The sequence below is a fragment of the Mandrillus leucophaeus genome, unplaced genomic scaffold (genome assembly GCF_000951045.1).
Source record: "Mandrillus leucophaeus isolate KB7577 unplaced genomic scaffold, Mleu.le_1.0 Scaffold738, whole genome shotgun sequence".
Taxonomy (NCBI): domain Eukaryota; kingdom Metazoa; phylum Chordata; class Mammalia; order Primates; family Cercopithecidae; genus Mandrillus; species Mandrillus leucophaeus.
The window spans coordinates 890,007-909,265 of record NW_012108008.1 but is presented as its reverse complement, the minus strand read 5'-3'; the positions used below and the strand labels follow the sequence as shown (position 1 = coordinate 909,265).

Genomic DNA, 19,259 nt, shown 5'->3' with positions numbered 1-19,259 from the left:
GTCGCCCAGGCTGGAGTGCAACGGCATGATCTGGGTTCACTGCAAACTCTACCTCCCGGGTTCAAGTGATTCTCCCGCCTCAGCCTCCTGAGTAGCTGGGATTACAGGTGTGCGCCACCACATCCAGCAAATTTTTTGTATTTTTAGTAGAGATGAGGTCTCACCATGTTGGCCAGGCTGATCTTGAACTTCTGACCTCAAATGATGCACCTGCCTTGGCCTTCCAAAGTGTTAGGATTACAGGCATGAGCCACTGCGCCCGGCCAAAAAACTGAATGTTGAATTTTAAAAACAAATTTCACAACATACAAAAAGTTCTATTAAAACTATCATTTAAAATTTTTACACAACAGTCATTCCAAGTAGATTAACAAAGTGTAATGAACACTTTGCTTAACTTCTGTCTGGGTAAACACCTGTGTTTATCATTTATAATAGTTCTGCTTTCTCTGGTGAGAATCTGACCTAAGATGGATGTGGTAGGGGTGTGGTCACAACTGGGGAAGAAAGATACTACAGTATTTAAACTTTCATACAAAATGCAAGGGTCTTAATCTGGGTTCACTTACTCATGATAAATGGTGGCTTTTCAAACTGCTGCCTGAACAGAATGCCTTTTTAAAAAACAAAAAACAATTTCCTTATTTTGAAGCCTTCCATTGTACAGTCAATTTTTAATTATAAGGTTACATGTATTACAAGCATATATTTATACATTTCAAAAGATGGAGAAAATAATAGTAAAATAATTTATCAATAAAGAACTGCTTTTTCTTTCCTTAAAGAGACTGTGAAAGAGTTAAATGTTTTCTTAAGAATACCATATTCCTAAAAATATTTCTATGGAATAGAAATTGTTTTTCTAATGAGAAGTTTTATTCTTATAAAACATCTGAGGGAAAAAAAAATCCTTACTCTTTATCTGTATCTCCTTCACTTTCTTCTTCATGATCAAAGCTCCAATTATTTTTAAAACCTCCATCTCTCTTAGACTCTGATCTAGCCAAAGCTGAAATAAAAACAAACTGCAATAAGTATTCATTAATAGAGCTATTCAATATAAAACAAATGTGAGCATTTCCCAAGCTCTTTGATTATTCTAGATTTTGTTTTAATTGGCTTGCCTTTGTCTATTTTTTGTAAACATCTGATTTCCTCCAAAGAGAAAAAGGCATTAAAATCTGTTTTTACTAATTCATAGTCATCCATACATGTGTTTGCTACACAAAGAAGCTCAGATTAGAAAGCTATAATAAAAATGGAGGGCACATGAATATGTATTAATATATAAAATCAGCCCTAAATCTCATCTTTGATCACTGATTCTAGAAATAAGTACCTATAAATAGTTTGCTTGCCTTCTTCACGAGAACTGTATGCAGACTGCTAGACTCTCCCTTAAACTCACTGATACCTGCCTTTTAACAGAAGAAGAACAAAACAAGGTTTCCTGCTTTGACAATGTAGTTAAAACTTGACAACTTGAAAAACTCTAGATCAGAACACTAAATGTGCTCATTATGAATTTTAAAAAATTTTATAAGTGCATGGCTGAAACCTCTTGAAGCGATTAACAACTAGAAAGTGGGAACCCGGAGGGCTAAATGAAATTCCAAAGATGGCATTTCTTTCTCGGTACTGTATGACTAAAAACCCGATGTCCTAGAACCCAGGCTTTATTAGGTTAACCTCAAGGCCCCAGCAAAATGAGAAGTCAGACTGAAAACCAGACAAGCTGAAGGGCAACACTCTGACTGGGTGAACTAGGGAAAAACAAAACAAAACAAAAAACTCACTGAAGACGCACTGGGGATAATTCTGATGTCTTACGCTTGGTTCTGGCTTTTTGACTTGAACTAAAGACAAATAAAGTATATTCACCCCATGGTCAGTGCTACGGTCTGAATGTTCCCAAATTTATATGGTGAAATCCTAACCCCAAGATATGGATGGTATTAAGAGGTGGGGCCTGTGGGAGCTGAGTAGATCACGAGAGCACAGCTCTCATGAATGGGATTGGTGCCCTTATCAAAGAGGCCCAAGGGAGATTGTCTGCCCCTTCCATTCCTTGACGAGACAGCCAGAAGGTACCATTTGTGAAAAAGTGGGACCTTACGAGATACTGAATCTGGACATCTTGATCTAACTTCCCAGCTTCCAGAATTCTGAGAAATGTGAGGTTTAAAAGCTTCTCAGTCTATGAACTTCAATAAAGCAGCCCGAATAAACCAAGACAGTTAGGAAATCCCTAACCATAAGAGACCACAATTAACTAGGGTATGTAGTCAGAATTTTCACAACGTACAAGGCCATGAAAAACCCATAATTAAAATACCCTCCCATGAAAAGATGCTCAGCATCACTAACCATTAGAAAATGCAAATCAAACCCATAATGAGATACTACTTCTCACCCATTAGGACAGCTTTTTTTCCTTTTTTTTTTTTTTTTTTTTGAGGTAAGGTAGCCCAAGCTGGAGTGCAGTGGCACCATCATAGCTCACTGCAGCCTTGACCTCTTGAGCCCAAGTGATCTTCCTGCCTCAGCCTATGGAGTAGCTGGGATCACAGACACATGCCACCATGCTCAGGCAATTTTTACTTTTTTTGTAGTGGTGAGGTCTTGCCATTTTGCCCAGGTTGGTCTCGAACTCCTGGCCTCAATCCATCCTCCCTGCCTCAGCCACTCAAAGTGCTGGGAATACAGGTGTGAGCCACCCTGCCTGGTTGCTATTATTTACTTTTAAAAATGGAAAGTAACAAGTACTGGCTAGGATGTGGGAGAAATTGGAACTCTTGTGCATTGCTAGTGGGAATGAAAAACAGTTCAGGCACTGTAGAAAAGAATTTGGCAGTTCCTCAAAAAGTTAAACATAGAATTACCATATGAGCTAGCAATTTCACTTCTAGGTAGACATCTAAAATAACAAAAGCATGTATTCAAACAGACACTTGTATGCCAACGTTCACAGTAGCATTATTCACAGTAAGCTAAACGGCGGAAACAACACAAATTTCTATCAACAGATTAATAAACAAAATATAGTATGTGTGTACATATGTACACACACACACACAGACACAATGGAATGTTATTCACCCTTAAAGGGATACAAACTGGATACAGGATACAAGATGGAAGAACCCTAAAAACAGTTACTAAGTGAAATAAGCCAGATGCAAAAGGACAAATATTGTATGATTCCACATATATGAGGTACCCAGAATAGGCAAATTCATAGAGACAGAAAGTAGAATGAAGGTTACCAGAGGCTAAAGGAAGTAGAGAAATGGAGAATTACTGTTTAATAGGTACACAGTTCTTGTTTATAATGATTTAAAGGATCCAAAAATAGATATTGGTGGTGGCTGCACAACATTATAAATGTACTTAATACCAAGGAACTGTATAAATGTACACTTAAAAATTGTTAAACAGTAACTTTTATGTTATGTATATTATACCACAATAAAAAACTGCTTTTAAAAGGGGGTAGGGGGGAACAGCCTGAAAGTGACTAACACAAGCAAACACAAATCCTCTCTAAAAAATATAAAACTTCAATGCAAGCCCGAAAAAAGGTTTCAGAAATATCATGAAGAGGAGGAAATGTCTTAATGAGCAAACTACCAGTATACATTAAACTTCTTAACATGTATACTGGGATTGAAAACATAATAGGCCGGGTGTGGTGGCTCACGCCTGTAATCCCAGCACTTTGGGAGGCTGAGGCAGGCAGATCACGAAGTCAGAAGATCGAAACCATCCTGGCTAACATGGTGAAACCCAGTCTCTACTAAAAAAAAAATACAAAACATTAGCCGGGTGTGGTGGCGGGCGCCTGTAGTCCCAGCTACTTGGGAAGCTGAGGCAGAAGAATGGCGTGAACCCGGGAGGCGGAGCTTGCAGTGAGTAGAGACCATGCGTCACTGCACTCCAGCCTGGGTGACAGAGCGAGACTCTGTCTCCCCCCGCCCAAAAAAAGAAAACATAATAAATAGTAGATAATAGAAACAAGGTTTCTCCCTTTCAGATAAAGAAGTTACAAATAAACAAGAGAGGAAAGATAGAATGAACCCTGTGGTACTAGGTTACAGTCAGACATACCAGCATGAACTCACATTTATTTAATATATATACAGATGGACAGGTATGTTTAACATGGGTTAGTATAGAGAGTTAGGGCTGCTTTCTTAGAGGGTCTAGAAGCAGAGACACCCCAGTAGCAACAAACACACTTACAACTAGATCTTGGTTTCTATATACCATTCTCTCTAATAAAAGGAGCCAGGGCTCCTAGAAGAAATGACCGATTCTAGGCCAGAGGCAGAAAAAAATGCCAACATGAACCTGGTGTAACTTACAGGGTCTGAATGCAAGACAGACTTTTTTTTTTAAAGATGGAGGAGTATCAAAAGGTTATGGAAGCCAACTTGAAAGAATTCCCAATGGCCAAAGTTGGAACAATGTTAGCAAAAATAACTAACATTGGCATTGGGTTATAACTCCTAAATAAAATAAACATTCCAAAATCCATACTGATAAAAACAGATGATTGAATAGATAAATAAATGGAAAGAAGGGACACATGTTCCTTATAGAAGAATTCCAAATAATATAAGCATATACTCCCTTCTCCTAAGGTAAAAATGAATTTTCCTTGAGTACGGGCTCACCCTGGTAACTTACTTCAAAAACACAGACATAAAAGGGGGGGAAAACAAACTGACAATGGAGACTACCTCAGCCAAGTGATCATACTTAACATTCACAGTGATATGTCTTATTCTTGGCATGTACGCTTTAATACGGTATGATGAAAATAGCACTTCAGCACTGTGATCTTTTCCCTGAAACTCATAATCCCAGTTTAATCACAAGAAAACATCAGACAAAGCCAACCTGAGGGACACTGTATAAAATACCTGTATACAGTACTTTGTACAACTGCCAAGGTTATGAAAAACAAGGAAAGATTAAGAAACTGTGAAAGAACACAGTATACTAAGGAGACAAGACAAATCAAATCTGAAGTCTTGGATTGGACTCTCAGATATGAAAAAGGCGTTAATGGAATTACTGGTGAAATACAAAATAAAGTTTGTAGTTCAGGTAATAGTAATAATACTATCATACAAATGTTAAATTTCATAGTTATGACAAACATACACTGGCTATATTTGGTGGCAACATTAGTGGAGGCTGAGTAAAAGTTACATAGAAATTCTCTAAACTGGCCAGGCGCAGTGGCTCACGTCTGTAATCCCAGCACTTTGGGAGGTGGAGGTGCAGGCGAGGCGGGCGGATCACCTGAGGTCGGGAGTTTAGACCAGCCTGACCAACATGGAGAAACCCCATCTCTATTAAAAATACAAAATTAGCCGGGCGTGGCAGTGCATGCCTGTAACCCCAGCTACTCAGGAGACTGAGGCAAGAGAATCGCTTGACCCCGGGAGATGGAGGTTGTAGTGAGCCAAGATCACACCATTGCATTCCAGCCTGGGCAACAAGAGTGAAGGTCCATCTCAAAAAAAAAAAAAAAAGGAAAGAAATTATCTAAACCATCTTTGAAACTTCTATTAAATGTATTCCAAAATAAAAGGTTTTAAAACACCAAAGGCTGGGTGCAGTGGATCATGCCTGTACTCTCAGCATTTTGCGAGGTTGAAGCGGGCAGATCATTTTAGCCCAGGAATTTGAGACCAGCCTGGGCAACATGACAAAATCCTGTCTCTACAAAAAAAATACAAAAAAACTAGCCTGGCGTAGCGGTGCTTGCCTGTACTACTAGCTACTGAGGAGACTGGGATAGGAGGATTGGACGGAAGATCAATTGAGCCTGGGAGGTTGAGGCCGCAGTGAGCCATGATCACACCACTGCAATCCAGCCTGGGTGACACAGCGGGACAGTCTCAAAAATACATAAATAAAAATTTAAAAACACAATGTAAAATGAACCTATGTTTCAAAAGTCAAAAGAGATGTTATAATATTTACGCACTAAAGGAACTAGGGTTCTTTACACAGAGTTTGAGACGGAGTTTGACTCTTGTTGCCCAGGCTGGAGTGCATTGGTGCAATCTCAGCTCACTGCAACCTCTGCCTCCCGGGTTCAAGCAATTCTCCTGCCTCAGCCTCCTGAGTAGCTGGGATTACAGGCGCACGCTACCACGCCAGGCTAATTTTGTCTTTTTAGTACAGATGGGGTTTCACCATGTTGGTCAGGCTAGCCTCGAACTCCTGACCTTATGATTCACCCGCCTCAGCCTCCCAAAACATTGGGATTACAGGTGTGTGCCACTGCGCCTGGCTGTTTACACACAATTCTAGCAAACTCAAACATACCCTAATTGATATTAGATTAGAACCTCTGTAGAAGTAATGATTTCAAGGAAGGAAAATTACTGAGGAATCTCACATAAAGACAGATATAAACTTTAAATAAAACATTAGCAAATCAAACTCAGTGATATATAACACATTACAATTAGGTAGGGTTTATTCTAAAAAGCAAAAGTAAATGTTTGAAAATCATGAATGTAATTTACAATATCCACTCACAACAAACAAAAACTCTTAGCAGGCAGGGCATGGTGGCTCACGCCTGTGATCCCAGCACTTTGGGAGGCTGAGGTGGGTGGATCACTTGAGGTCAGGAGTTTGAGACTAGCCTGGTCAATGTTGCAAAACTCCGTCTCTACTAAAAATAAAAAAATTAGCCAGGTGGCGCCTGTAATCCCAGCTACTCGGGAGGCTGCGGCAGGAGAATCGCTTGAACCCAGAAGGCAGAGGTTGAGTGAGCTGAGATCGCGCCACTGCACTTCAGCCTGGGCGACACAGCAAGACTCTGTCTCAAAAAAAATGAAACAAAACAAAAAAATCCTCTTGGCAGGATAGGCGAGATAATCCCAGCACTTTGGGAGGCCAAGGTGCGTGAATCACTTGAGATCAGGAGTTCAAGACCAGCTTGGCCAACATGGTGAAACCCTGTTTCTACTAAAAATACAAAAATGAGATGGGTGTGGTGGTGCATGCTTGTAATCCCAGCTAATTGGGAGGCTGAGGCAGAAGAATTGCTTGAACCCGGGAGGTGGAAGTTGCATTGAGCTGAGATCAGGCCACCACTGAATTCTAGCCTGGGTAATAAAGTGTGTGAGACTCTGTCTCAAAACAACAACAACAACAACAACAAACTTGCAAATCAGGAATAGGAAGGCACTTCCGTAATCTGAAATAGGAATAACTCCCCAAACCTTCAGCAAACATCTAACTCTTCCCCAGTAATAAACTATCAACAAGTCTATTGAAGTACATAGTGAAGGCCAAATTTGGCTGGGTCATAGTTTTGTTTTCTTTTCTATTGTTGGTACAGTAAAGGGAGAAAAATCACTAGGGAACCATTATTTTAATAACTGGGGGATTCAGGCATAAATCATCAATGGATGCTGAACCGGTGGGTGAAATCTGGTAAGAAACAAGTTATTTACAAGGTTTCAAAATATCTCCCCACACAATATTTATTAATTTCAAAGAGAAAGATAGTGGCTGGGTGCAGTGGCTTGCACCTGTAATCCCAGCACTTTGGGAGCCAAGGCAGGCGGATCCAAGGTCAGGAGTCCGAGACCAGCCTGCCCAATATGGTTATACCCCATCTCTACTAAAAATACGAAAAATTAGCCTGGCGTGGTGGCGCACACCTGTAATCTCAGCTACTCGGGAGGCTGAGACAGGAAAATGGCTTGAACCCGGGAGGCAGAGGTTGCAGTGAGCCAAGATTGCACCATTGCACTCCAGCCTGGGCGACAGAGCCAGACTCCATCTCGGAAAAAAAAAAAAAGATAGTAACTTTCAGCAGAAAAATCTGGCAAACACCACCTTAACTAAGTGATCAATTGGTCAATTTCCCCAACAACAAGACAAATTGACATCATGGTCCTCTCGATATGACACACTGAGAAAAACAAAAAATCATTTTTATGGCATTCCTTATATTTTAAAAAAATGCATAACCTGACTTGAATCATAAGGAAACATCAGATAAACACAAATTGGGATTAAACTACAAAATAACCATCCTGTTTTCTTAAACAATGTCAAGGTCAAGAAAGACAAAGTCTGAAAAGCTATTTCCATATTAAAGAAGACAAAAGGGACATGACAAATCAATGCAAACATCATTCTGTATCAGATCCTGAACCCAGAATTTTTTCTCTTTTGCTATTAAGGAACATTTTTAGGTCAACTAATGAAAGTGGAAAAATGTTTGTAGATTATAGTAGTGTATCAATGTTAATTTTCTGAGTTTTATAACTACACTGTAGTAATTTAAGAGAATGTATATTTCCTAAACAAAAGCACGGGTAAGTTACACAATAAAGTAATTAGGGTTAAATGAGCAGCAGCATGTCTGAAATTTACTTTCAAAGGGTTAAAAAAAAAAACAAAAAACTCTAGCGCTTTCATTTTCATTATCATTTAGTGTTCCACAGTATAATCGCTTATGTATATACCCTCCATTTGTGGAAATTTAGTTTACATTCACCTTTTTACTGTTACGTACGTTGCTACTATGAACATTTTAGTATGTCTCATATTGCTATTAAGAACTTTTTTTTTTAAGTTTGTTTCCTTGTGCATGTGTGTTTCTCCAGGGCAGAGGTCACCAGTCTTTTCTGTAAAGGGCCAGATAGTAAATATCTTACACTGTGTTGTACACACAGTCTCTGTCAGTTACTCAACCTTGCCATTTCAATGAGAAGGCCGGGATAATGCAAACAGGTATTGCTATGTTGCAATAAAACTTTATTTAAGGGGAGTGACATTTGAATTTCATGTAATTTTCATGTGTCATAAAACATTCTTCTTTTCACTTTTTCCCTCCAGTCATTAAAAATATAAAAGCCATTCTGAGCTCATGAGCCTCTTAAAAACAGAACGCTGGCCAGATTTGGCTGGGTCATAGTTTTCTTTTCCTTTTTTTTTTTTTAAGATAGAATCTCGCTCTGTCACCCAGACTGGAGTGCAGGGCACAATCTTGGCTCACCGCAACCTCTACATCCTGGGTTCAAGTGACTCTCGTGCCTCGGTCTCCCAAGTAGCTGGGATTACAGGCATGTGCCATGATGCCCAGCTGATCTTTGTATTTTTAGTAGTGAGGGGGTTCTCACCATGTTGCCCAGGCTGGTTTTGAACTCCTGGTCTCAAGTGATCTGCTCACTTTGGCCTCCCAAAGTGCTAGGATTACAGACGTGAGCCACCAAGCCCGGCCTGGGGCATAGTTTTCTGATACCTGACCTAGGATATCCCTTAGCAATGGAATGAAATTGCTACACTCTCAGGAATGTGCAATTTCAAGTTCAAAAGGTATTGCCAAATTGATCTCCAAAGTGGTTTCAGTAGCCGTTTTTAAGTTTTCCTGTTTCTATGCATCATCTCCCACTGTAGTGATGTTTTAATTTCTGATAGTCTCATAGGGTTATCAGACAGCTTACACCTATAATCCTAGCGTTTTGGGTGGCTAAGGCAAGAAGATTGCTTGAGGCCAGAAGTCGAGACCAGCTTGAGCAGCATAGTAACATTCTGTCTCTACAAAAATAAAAAAATCAGCTGGCTGTGGTGGCACATGCCTGTAGTCCCAGCTACTCAGGAGGCTGAGGCAGGAGGATCCCTTGAGCCCAGGAGTTTGAGACTGCAGTGAGCCATAAGTGCACCACAATTATGAATATGAGAAAAACTCGTAAGAAAAATGTAACTGAGAAATATAAATGCAGCAAAAGAAAATACAGAGAGAATTAAATGTGAAAGTTAGGAAAGCAATTTTATGTGGTTTTGTAGGCTACAGCCCAAGTCATTCTCAAGAACTATCAAGATTTTTCAAAGCCTTGAGTTACCATGTTACAAGTCTGAGTACCCTGCTGCAGAGGCCATCTAAAGAGGTCTTTAGACTGCAGACATGGAACTTCTCAACCAAACCACACAAACCACCACCAAATCATCCCTGCAGATGCTACATGAAGAAGAAAAATCACCTAGTTAAGCCTTTCTCAAGTCCCTGATCTTCAAAACCTGTATCTTTTGGTACAGAAGACAAACCAATAGATCACTACTATCTTCAAGATAAAAGTCTTAAAATATTATATTTCTGGATGTCATATTAAATTAGACCCCTCTGTGAGCTACCAAAACTAAAATATTCTTTCCCTTAGGACCCCAGCTTCACTAGGCTATCTATTTCTACATACCTTTCAGCAGGATGCTAGCATAGTCAGTTCAGTTCAGTTCATTAGTGAGGCAGCAGTTTAGTGCTACAGGTGTTGCCAGAAACTCCTTAGCTTTCTATGGAATGAAAAAGTCTAGCAATGATACCTATTCCAAAGTGGTGCAGTTGGTGCTACCTTTACACAGAATACACAATCTCTTAAAAATACACGTATCTCAGGCTGAAGCACACAAACTTAGAAGCCAGAAACTAAACTGAGAACTGACTGCATGAGATAAGTAGTTCCAAATGTTCCTTATGCTCTAAAGTGAGAGGATCATCAAAGTGTCAGGGAATTCAGGATTCTGTGAGACAGACCAATGACATTTGAGGAACACTCTAACTCTCAAAGTGCAAACACATAATTCAAGAAGATGGACAGTTTCATAAAAAGCTTACATTAACAGAGACTCAAGAAACAAGTGAAGTCTGTAAATGGTGAATGCAAAGGAGACTGAGGAGCTGATACCCAAACTTGTGAAGGAGAAGCTGATAAGCAGCCTCAGATTTATTTGCTATTATGATTTACTAAATCATTCTTTGATATCTCCTGTGGTTAAAAAATGAAAACCAACCTGGGCTGAAAGCAGAAGATCAAATGCCAAAATGTTTGGAATCCTACTTCATTCAAATAGTGACCACTGGGGTTATGAAGAAAAAGAAGTTATTGGTTTCCACAGAAGTAGAGTCAGCAGGGGTCATGGTAGTTAAGAAGTAGTACCTTTATCTTGTCTCCAGAATTTAGTGCTAGATTCATAAGTAGGAGGTTATGAGGGTACAAAGTTTGTAGATTTTTGAATATACGAAACAACAAGGTTACTAAACAGTTTAAATTCTCCAAGCCTAGGAGAATTTCTAGTTCCTCATTGTCCACTCTTTATCAAAAATGAAAAGTGAATTTACCATCTTTTGGATGCCAGCACTTTGTTATTTTTTTCTCCCATTCTGTTTCAAAGACTGTAATGCAGTGAATTTGGGAGGGGGAAAAAACACATCTTCAAAAAGTATAAAATGTGTTTGAAATAGCAAGTCCTCTCTCACCCCACCCCCAAACAAAACAAACAAAAACAACCTCCAAAGGCAAGATCAGAACATGGCTGTTGTCATACTACTCCAGGCTAGTTTCAGATGGCTTCAAATTAGCTGTTGTTAAACTAGGACAAGGCAGAGGGTCCAAACATCCCAGTGTGCCTGGTACTATCCCAATTTTAGCACTGAAAGCCCCATATACTCTGAAGATGATAGGTCCTAAGTTTTCCCAATGGATGCAGAAGATTCTGGGAAGTACAAAACCCAAAGGTAGACAAAAAAATTAGGGGCCAAAAGCAACCCTATTTTTAGTGTCAAACGGATATGGCACAGATTATCTATCACTTTAATTTTAGCCATTGTTTTATTACCTGATGATGGCAACCATCATTTGCAGTTCACAATAATGGATTATTCATTGTTGCATCATTCTAAGTAATATGACTTAGGTATGCAATTTAAGTGTACTGTAACTGTGAGCATTAACAGTCTGTGACTTAGTGGATTAACTGGCACTTTGTATCAAGATACTGTTTTATTTTTAATATCGTGAATAGTATGACCATTTCTAAGAGCTTAAGTAATGAAAATGATAGTATGACCCAGGCATCACTAAGTGAAAGAAAAAACAAAAGGAAAGAAAAATTTCTAACATTCTTCCTCTTTTGTGCATACTTACGCTTGCCTAGTTTCAGAAATTCCTGAATCCATTCCCAATCAACTAAAAATTAAACTAAGGCCAGGTGCAGTGGCTCACACTTCTAATCCCAGCACTTTGGGAGGCTGAAGTGGATGGATCACTTGAGGTCAGGAGTTTGAGACCAGACTGGACAACATGGAGAAACCCCAGTTCTACAAAAAATAGAAAAATTAGTCAGACGTGGTTGTGCGTGCCTGTAATCCCAGCTACCAGGGAGGCTGAGGAAGGAGAATTGCTTGAATCTGGAAGGAAGGCGGAGGTTGCAGTGAGCTGAGATGGTGCCACCACACTACAGCCTGGGCAACGGAGCCAAGACTCCGTCTCAAAAAACAAAACAAAACAAAACACTAAACTACTGACTGTTTCTGTTGCTATTTATATCTTTGAAATAAATTACTAATTAAGTTGCCAATTTTATTTTGTCTTTCTTTAGCTTCCCAAACTGTCCAAAAGTTGGATTTTCGGTTTCTTAAGAATTGTCATTTAAAATACTATATGACTGCTGAAAAATACTATGACTGTTGAAAGAATGGGGAAAAAATACCAGGTAGGTATGGGAGACAAAAGATGGCTGTATAGATTAAGATAGCTGCAAATAATTTGCCATTCTTCCCACTGAAGGGTGGAATCTACTCCCTCTCTCCTTCAATCAGGGCCAGCTCTGTGTTCTTTTGGCCAATACAATATGGAAGAAGTAACACTAAATTTCCGAAGCTGGGCCGCAAGAGATTTGTGGCTTTCCGTTTTTGCCTTCTTGAAAGTGCTGCTTCATCAATAAATAATACTTCTCCATAATAACTTATTATTTTTCCTTCTCTTGTTCGGTTGCCCCTTCCTTTAGGGGGAGGTACAGGAAAAAGAGGTAAGAGTAAGAACAGGGAAGCAAACTGATGAGGAAGAGGGGAGAAAGAGAGAGGAAGGAAATGCTGAAGAAAGCTGAAGCTATTAAGTCGGTCCCAGGCTACAGTCTGACTTCCCCAATAACTTAAGCTGTGCCACACAACCCTTCTATACCTCAAGTTCCTCAAATATTCAACATACTTTTCTAATAGCAACAGGAATACTCAACTTATGAATGTCTAGCCATACAAAGTATGTAATTTCATTCTCTTTCCTCTCTCATTACAACACTGGTCAAAATCAGTTACTATCTAGAAAAAGGTAGTCAGTGAAAGAAAAACAATGCAAACTAAAATTCAAATAGAAGACAAGCAAGGAAAGGAAGCTGTTTTTCTTTTCTCTATCTGCTAATAAAATAAACAATATAAAGTTACACGGAGTGCTTATTATATGCCTGGAATTGCTTTAAGTAATATATATTACCTCAATCCTTATGGCAATCTTAAGGTAACTACAATTATTATTTTTTAACGACAATTATTATCTTTGTTTTACAGCTGAGAAAACACAGAGAGGTTAAGTAATCTATCCAAGATCACACAGCTAACAAGTAGTAGAGCCAGATGTTGAACCTCAGCATTCTGACTTTTGAATTCATATTCTCAATGCATTTCTACTGAAAATCACTTTCTTTTCTCCTTCCTCTTTCTCCCCCCTTTCTTCTCTTTCCTCTTCTTTCTTCCTCCCTCCCTCTCTTTTTTCCTTTCTTTCTTCTCAGCTCTGTAACCCAGGCTGAAGTGCAGTGTCATGAACTGCAGGCCTCAACCTCCTGGGGTCGAGCAACAAGCAATATTCCCACCTCAGCCTCCTAAATTGCTGGGACTTTGGGTGCATGCTGTGACATCCGGCTAATTTTTGTATTTTTTGTAGAGGTGGGGCCTCGCTATGTTGCCTAGGCTGGTCTTGAACTCCTGGGCTCAAGCAATCCTCCTGTCTTGGCCTCCCAAAGGGTTATCTCAGGATAACAGGTATGACCCACTGCACTTTGTCTGAAAATCACTTTCATTCCAAGTGAGGTTCTACTTTACTATTTCAAGTACATGAACTCACATGATAAACAATTTATCACTTTAACTGGCATGAAATCAGGAAATAAACATACTTAAGTAAGGAGTAAATAAGGAATGACACCATGACGTAGTTTCCAAAAGTAATGCAATCAAAAGAAAAAGAGGTGTATTCCCCTAAGTAGGCAGAAACTAAAAACCCTGTTCATATTCCATAGAATGCCAATCGTTTAGGAGAAACTGTGCTCTAGTTCAACAGACAGTGTGAGGTATTTAGGTCTCCAGTAAAACTGGCAAACCGATTGGGTTGTGCACTGAGTTTATGTATAACATAAAAGACTGGCTAAAGGGAAATGGAAAACACTTTTCATTTGGAGACAGAAACATTTTTGTTGGTATCTGTAGAGAACAACATTGCATGCAACAGTTTAGCATCACTCTTTTCAATCTAGTAGAGAAGGTCCATAAAGGAAGACAGGCTGAAAGAAAAAGGAAAACAAACTAAAGTAGTAATATATGTATATTAGAAAGGAAAGGCAGAAAAAAGTTACTTCAGGAAAAACAGGAGAAAATATAGGAGAAGGAATTCACTTGGTCAAAAAAAAAAAAAAAAAAAGGAAAAGAAAACCAGATAAGAAAAAGTGCAATACAAAAATGAAGAAATGAGAGAGTAAGTAGACTTGTTAGAGCCCCCAGAGTGAAAAAAAGAGGAGGCAGAATATCAAAAGAAAGTTTATAAGACAAGCTAGCTACCATCAATCACCTTTGTCCTATGTTCCAATCATCTCCTCTGCCTAGAAAGCGCTGCCTCCCCACCTTCTGTTCTCTAATATCCACTTTAAACCACCCTGATTAGATCCCATTCTCATGATTTCAGGTTAAGTGTCCCTTATCCAAAATGTTTGAAACTAGAAGAAATGTTTCAGATTTCAGAATTTATTTTTCCTGGATTTTGGAATATTTGCAAATTATATTATCCCAACTGAGCATCCCAAATCCAAAAATCTGAATTGATTCAATGAGCATTTCTTAGGAGGGTCATGTTGGCATTCAAAAAGTTTCAAATTCTGGAGCATTTCGGATTTCTAAATTTGGGATGTTCAACTTGTATAAACAACCCACCATTGCTGTACTTGTCAGTTGTAATTTTACATTTAAGAGTATTATTATTTTATTATTTTTTACTTTCCACACTAGACTGAACACTCTATGAAAAAAACACGGTTTCTTCTCTCTCACTGTTATGCCTCTCAGTGCAGCGCCATTGCCTACAACACAGCAGGTGTTCAATAAATATCTGTTGACTGAATAAACGAATACAGGGGAGCAACCTGCCAAAACTGTCTATCATAAGTGGAAAAGGGGTATGAGCAACAGTTAGTGAAGAGAAGTGAAAGAAACAAGTCAAAGAGGGGAGAGGAGAGTAAAAAAATTTAACACGTGACTTAACGAAATCCATACAATTTTAGTGTTTTTGCATGAATAAAATAAAGAATGCAGCCAGTACGTCTCCTTTTCCCTAGAGAAGCTATAAAAAGAAATGGAATTAGAATCTCAGTAGTTATAAAGATGTAAAACATACTTTAGAGCAAAAATGTCAAACAGGCATCTCAAATTTAATATGACCAGTGTTGTTAATTTCCTTCTCATTCTTCTATCAGTCTACTCCATCTCAGTAAACGGCAGCAACATCAATACCTCAAGCTAAACAAAACCTTTTGATTCCTCTTATTCTGATACTCAGTGTACAATTCATCAAGTCCTGAAGCTCTACATCCAAAGATATCCTGAACCTATCAACTTCTTTCCCATCTCCACTGACATCATGCTAATTGAAGACCTGACCACTTCTATCTTGACTACTACAATATTATGCTAATTTATTGCCTTGCTTTTAATCTTGTCCCTTTTTAATTCATTCCACAGAGAGCAGCCAAAGTGATTTTTTAAAAAAGATAAACCATATCATTACACCCCCTTGCCCCAAACTCTTCAACGGCTTCCCGCTACTGAGAAAGATATAAAAATTATTCATGATCCTGCATGAAAGATCTCCTGCCTCTCATACCACTCTCTCCTTTGCTTTCTACATTTCAGCCTTTTTGCTTATCAAATGGTACCATATATTACCTCTGAATCTTTACACATATCCCCTCTGCCATATTCTGAAGTGTCTCTTAGTTAAGGTGTTTACTTAAGTGTAACCTCCTCAGGGATGCCTTTCCTGACTTCAATGCTATGTAAAATGGCTTCCCCATCACTGCTGTTTATGTCTTCCAGTGTTCATCACACTGTTTATCATCTGGTTTATTTCATTAACAACAAACATGTTTCAGGTGCAAGACATATGATGATGAAAAGATAAAGTTATTACTTTTTCACAGTTTATTACAGAGATATGCTTTCACAGAACCTAAGATAGAAGACTAAATAAAGGTAGAGTCCTTGACTCTCCTATGCACTGTTGTATTCACTGTGGTACACTGTCTGGTACAGTAGGATGCTGTAAATGTGATGAGTGAATGAAAACCTAGTTTAGTTTTTCAAGGAGTCGACTGGAAAGTAAATAAAGTGTAATATGCAGATGTCTTAATATTAAATCCTAGGAGCCTATGTATGGGGAAATATTTTGAACATCTATAAACCTGATAATGTAGAATATATGGCAAATTATGGTGGAATATTTTATTTTTATTATTATTATTTGAGATGTAGTTTCACTCGTTGCCCAGGCTGGAGTGCCAATGGTGCGATCTTGGCTCACTGCAACCTCCAGTTCTCGGGTTCAGGCGATTCTCCTGCCTCAGCCTTCTGAGCAGCTGGGATTACAGGCGCGCACCACCACCCCAGGCTAATTTCTGTTTTTTTAGCAGAGACGGGGTTTCACCATGTCGGCAAGGCTGGTGTCAAACTCCTGACCTCAGGTGATCCGTCCACCTCGGCCTCCCAAAGTGTTGGGATTAGAGGCGTGAGCCACCACGCCTCGCTGAAATATTTTATTATTATTAAAAGTGTAAGACACCAAAAGAATCATGGGAAATTAAGCAGAAAACATAAGTAGTATTAAATACAATTCGTTTATTTGGAAAGATTCAATATAGTATATGAAAATGTGTTATGAGGAACTAAAATTGCTCCTTTCCCTTACGCTTTTTTTTTTTTGGAGACAGAATCTCGCTCTGTTGCCCTGGCTGGAGTGCAGTGGCGCAATCACTGAAACTTCTGCCTCCCGTTTTCAAACGATTCTCCTGCCTCAGCCTCCACAGTAGCTGGGACTACAGGCGCACGCCAACCACGCACGGCTAACTTTCGTTATTTTCAGTAGAGAGGGGTTTCGCATGTTGGCCAGGCTGATCACCAATTCCTGGCCTCAAGTGATCCGCCTGCCTCGGCCTCCCAAAGCGCTGTGTGTGATTAAAGGTGTGCGCCACCGCGCTCAGAACCCTTATACTTATGCTCTAAAGAAGTTACCATTTGCTTGCTTTATGAAAATGCTTAAGATATGGTGAAACTCGAATGTATCACACCTGTACACTCAAAGACCTTTAGATTAGAATAAACTAAAAGCAGTAGTTTGAAACTCACATTAACTCTACATCTGTGGCTTTATTTGTACTTTTTTAAATCCTCCCTATGTTCATCCAATTAGAATTTTAACTCAATCAGGCCTACAGAAGCTGGAAATCTAGGATAGCAGAAAAGTATAATCATCTGCATACTGAAGATAATAAGCACGAGTAAGCCATCTTTTGTTTCCAATTTCAAAACAAAAACAACACACATAGCACTACCTGTAACACAAGCTGCACCCTCTCAGCCTCTTGACAGGTACCCATTCTGCAAACTGGAATGGAGGTAATACGAAATGAACCCAGAAAAACTCAGAAGCTTTTCTTACTCTTACTAGGAAATCTCCTGTAAAGTTCTCATCACTTTCAGATAAAGCCTGGCTTGTACGGTAAGATTTTTTTTTCACTTCACTATACTCAAGAAAAAAGAATTAAGAAAAATTACCTCTATTATTCACTAGTCTTTCACTAGACTAGTATTGAGTACCTATGGTGTTCCAGGTACTGTTCGAGGTGCTGTTAACAAAGCAGTACCAAGGCATTCCCATTCCTCAACACCCTCCTATAGAACCTATTTAGGGGTTTTCTTAATTTTAAGTTAAATCGTACTTTCCTGATTCAGTAATGTTTCCGAAACATACTAAAAAAAGTTATTTTTTGAAGTAAAGCTTATGACATATTGCAATGAAAATCATCTTTGCAAAATTATCCAAAGAGTAGTTAATTCTTTTTAACAAAACGAGTCTGTGAGCAGCAGAGACTCATTTTGATAAACATATTTATAAACTCAATCACTAAACACTGAACCCATAGTCAAATTAAGTAATATAGACACTTCTTGGTCTACAATTACAATAACATTTAGCTCTATTTGGGGGGTCCTTATATATTCATAGGCCAAAAAATCAATATTGCTCCCCATTACCACCTTCCCCAACAAAAACGTACAGCTTTTCTTGAGACTGGCTTAGTCTACTTACAGCAAACGTTTAACTTTCCCTCACGAGTAACTAAAACACTCAAATTGTGTCAATGAGCTTTAGTTACGGCCCCAAAATTGATACTGTAAACCTTACTCTTTTTCCAGATAATTTTATAGAATGTTTTTATAAAAACACATTCCGAAAGAATATCAGACAAGGCCAGGCCTAATCGGAAGGCTGGCTGCAAAAGCAAGCCTGAAACTCTGAGAAACAGACCAGAGGGTATAAAACACACCTCAATGAAACTGTCTGTCCCCTCCCTACTTAGATTGGTCCCCAATTGCACCCAACCTTAGCAATTTGAAACTTTTCATGAACACCAAACAAGATGTGAATGCTGGCTGCTCTCATCCTTAGGCCACCACCCCAAAATATTTTTAAATGTCAAAGACTTCAGCGCGCACTCTCAAAGGACGCCCACCAACTCTGGCTCGCGGCTCAATCCACCCGCGCCCCCTGGGCCGAACCGGCTCGCAGCCGAGCCCCTCGCCTGGGCGGACTCGAACCAAGCGCGCTCGCAGCACACTCCCTCTCCGTCATCGCTCATCCCTCGTACTTCACCGCCCCCCAAACCCACCCAGCGCAGATAACTGAATATCCGGGGTTCTGGGGGCCACGTTTTCCAGTATACCCTCTTTTCTCTCCGTCAAGAGCAGAAATAGACGTACCTTCCAGAAAAGTAATCTCTCCGGCGCTGCTGCCGCTCTTGCCGGCCGCCATCTTCCTCCTCCCACGCCGCCTCCTTCTTAATCCATGGCCCACACCGCCGCCGTGCTCGCCGGGATGAGGGGCCGCGCCGGAGGAGGGTAGACG

General features: G+C 39.5%; 1 protein-coding gene across 2 annotated transcripts in view; it reads right to left on the bottom strand.

Annotated features, from left to right (window-relative positions):
* The window catches only part of SENP6 (SUMO1/sentrin specific peptidase 6), a 113,310-nt gene extending 94,057 nt beyond the window's left edge, over positions 1–19,253 (bottom strand). For both annotated transcript variants that reach the window (XM_011965834.1, XM_011965835.1), the window contains exons 1-2: positions 19,115–19,253; positions 916–1,009 (exon numbers count right to left, since the gene is read on the bottom strand). In XM_011965834.1, the coding sequence (XP_011821224.1) occupies positions 916–1,009; positions 19,115–19,166 (146 nt within the window). In that variant the 5' untranslated portion in view covers positions 19,167–19,253. The remainder of the gene's footprint in view (positions 1–915; positions 1,010–19,114) is intronic.
* Positions 19,254–19,259: the final 6 nt, after the last annotated feature.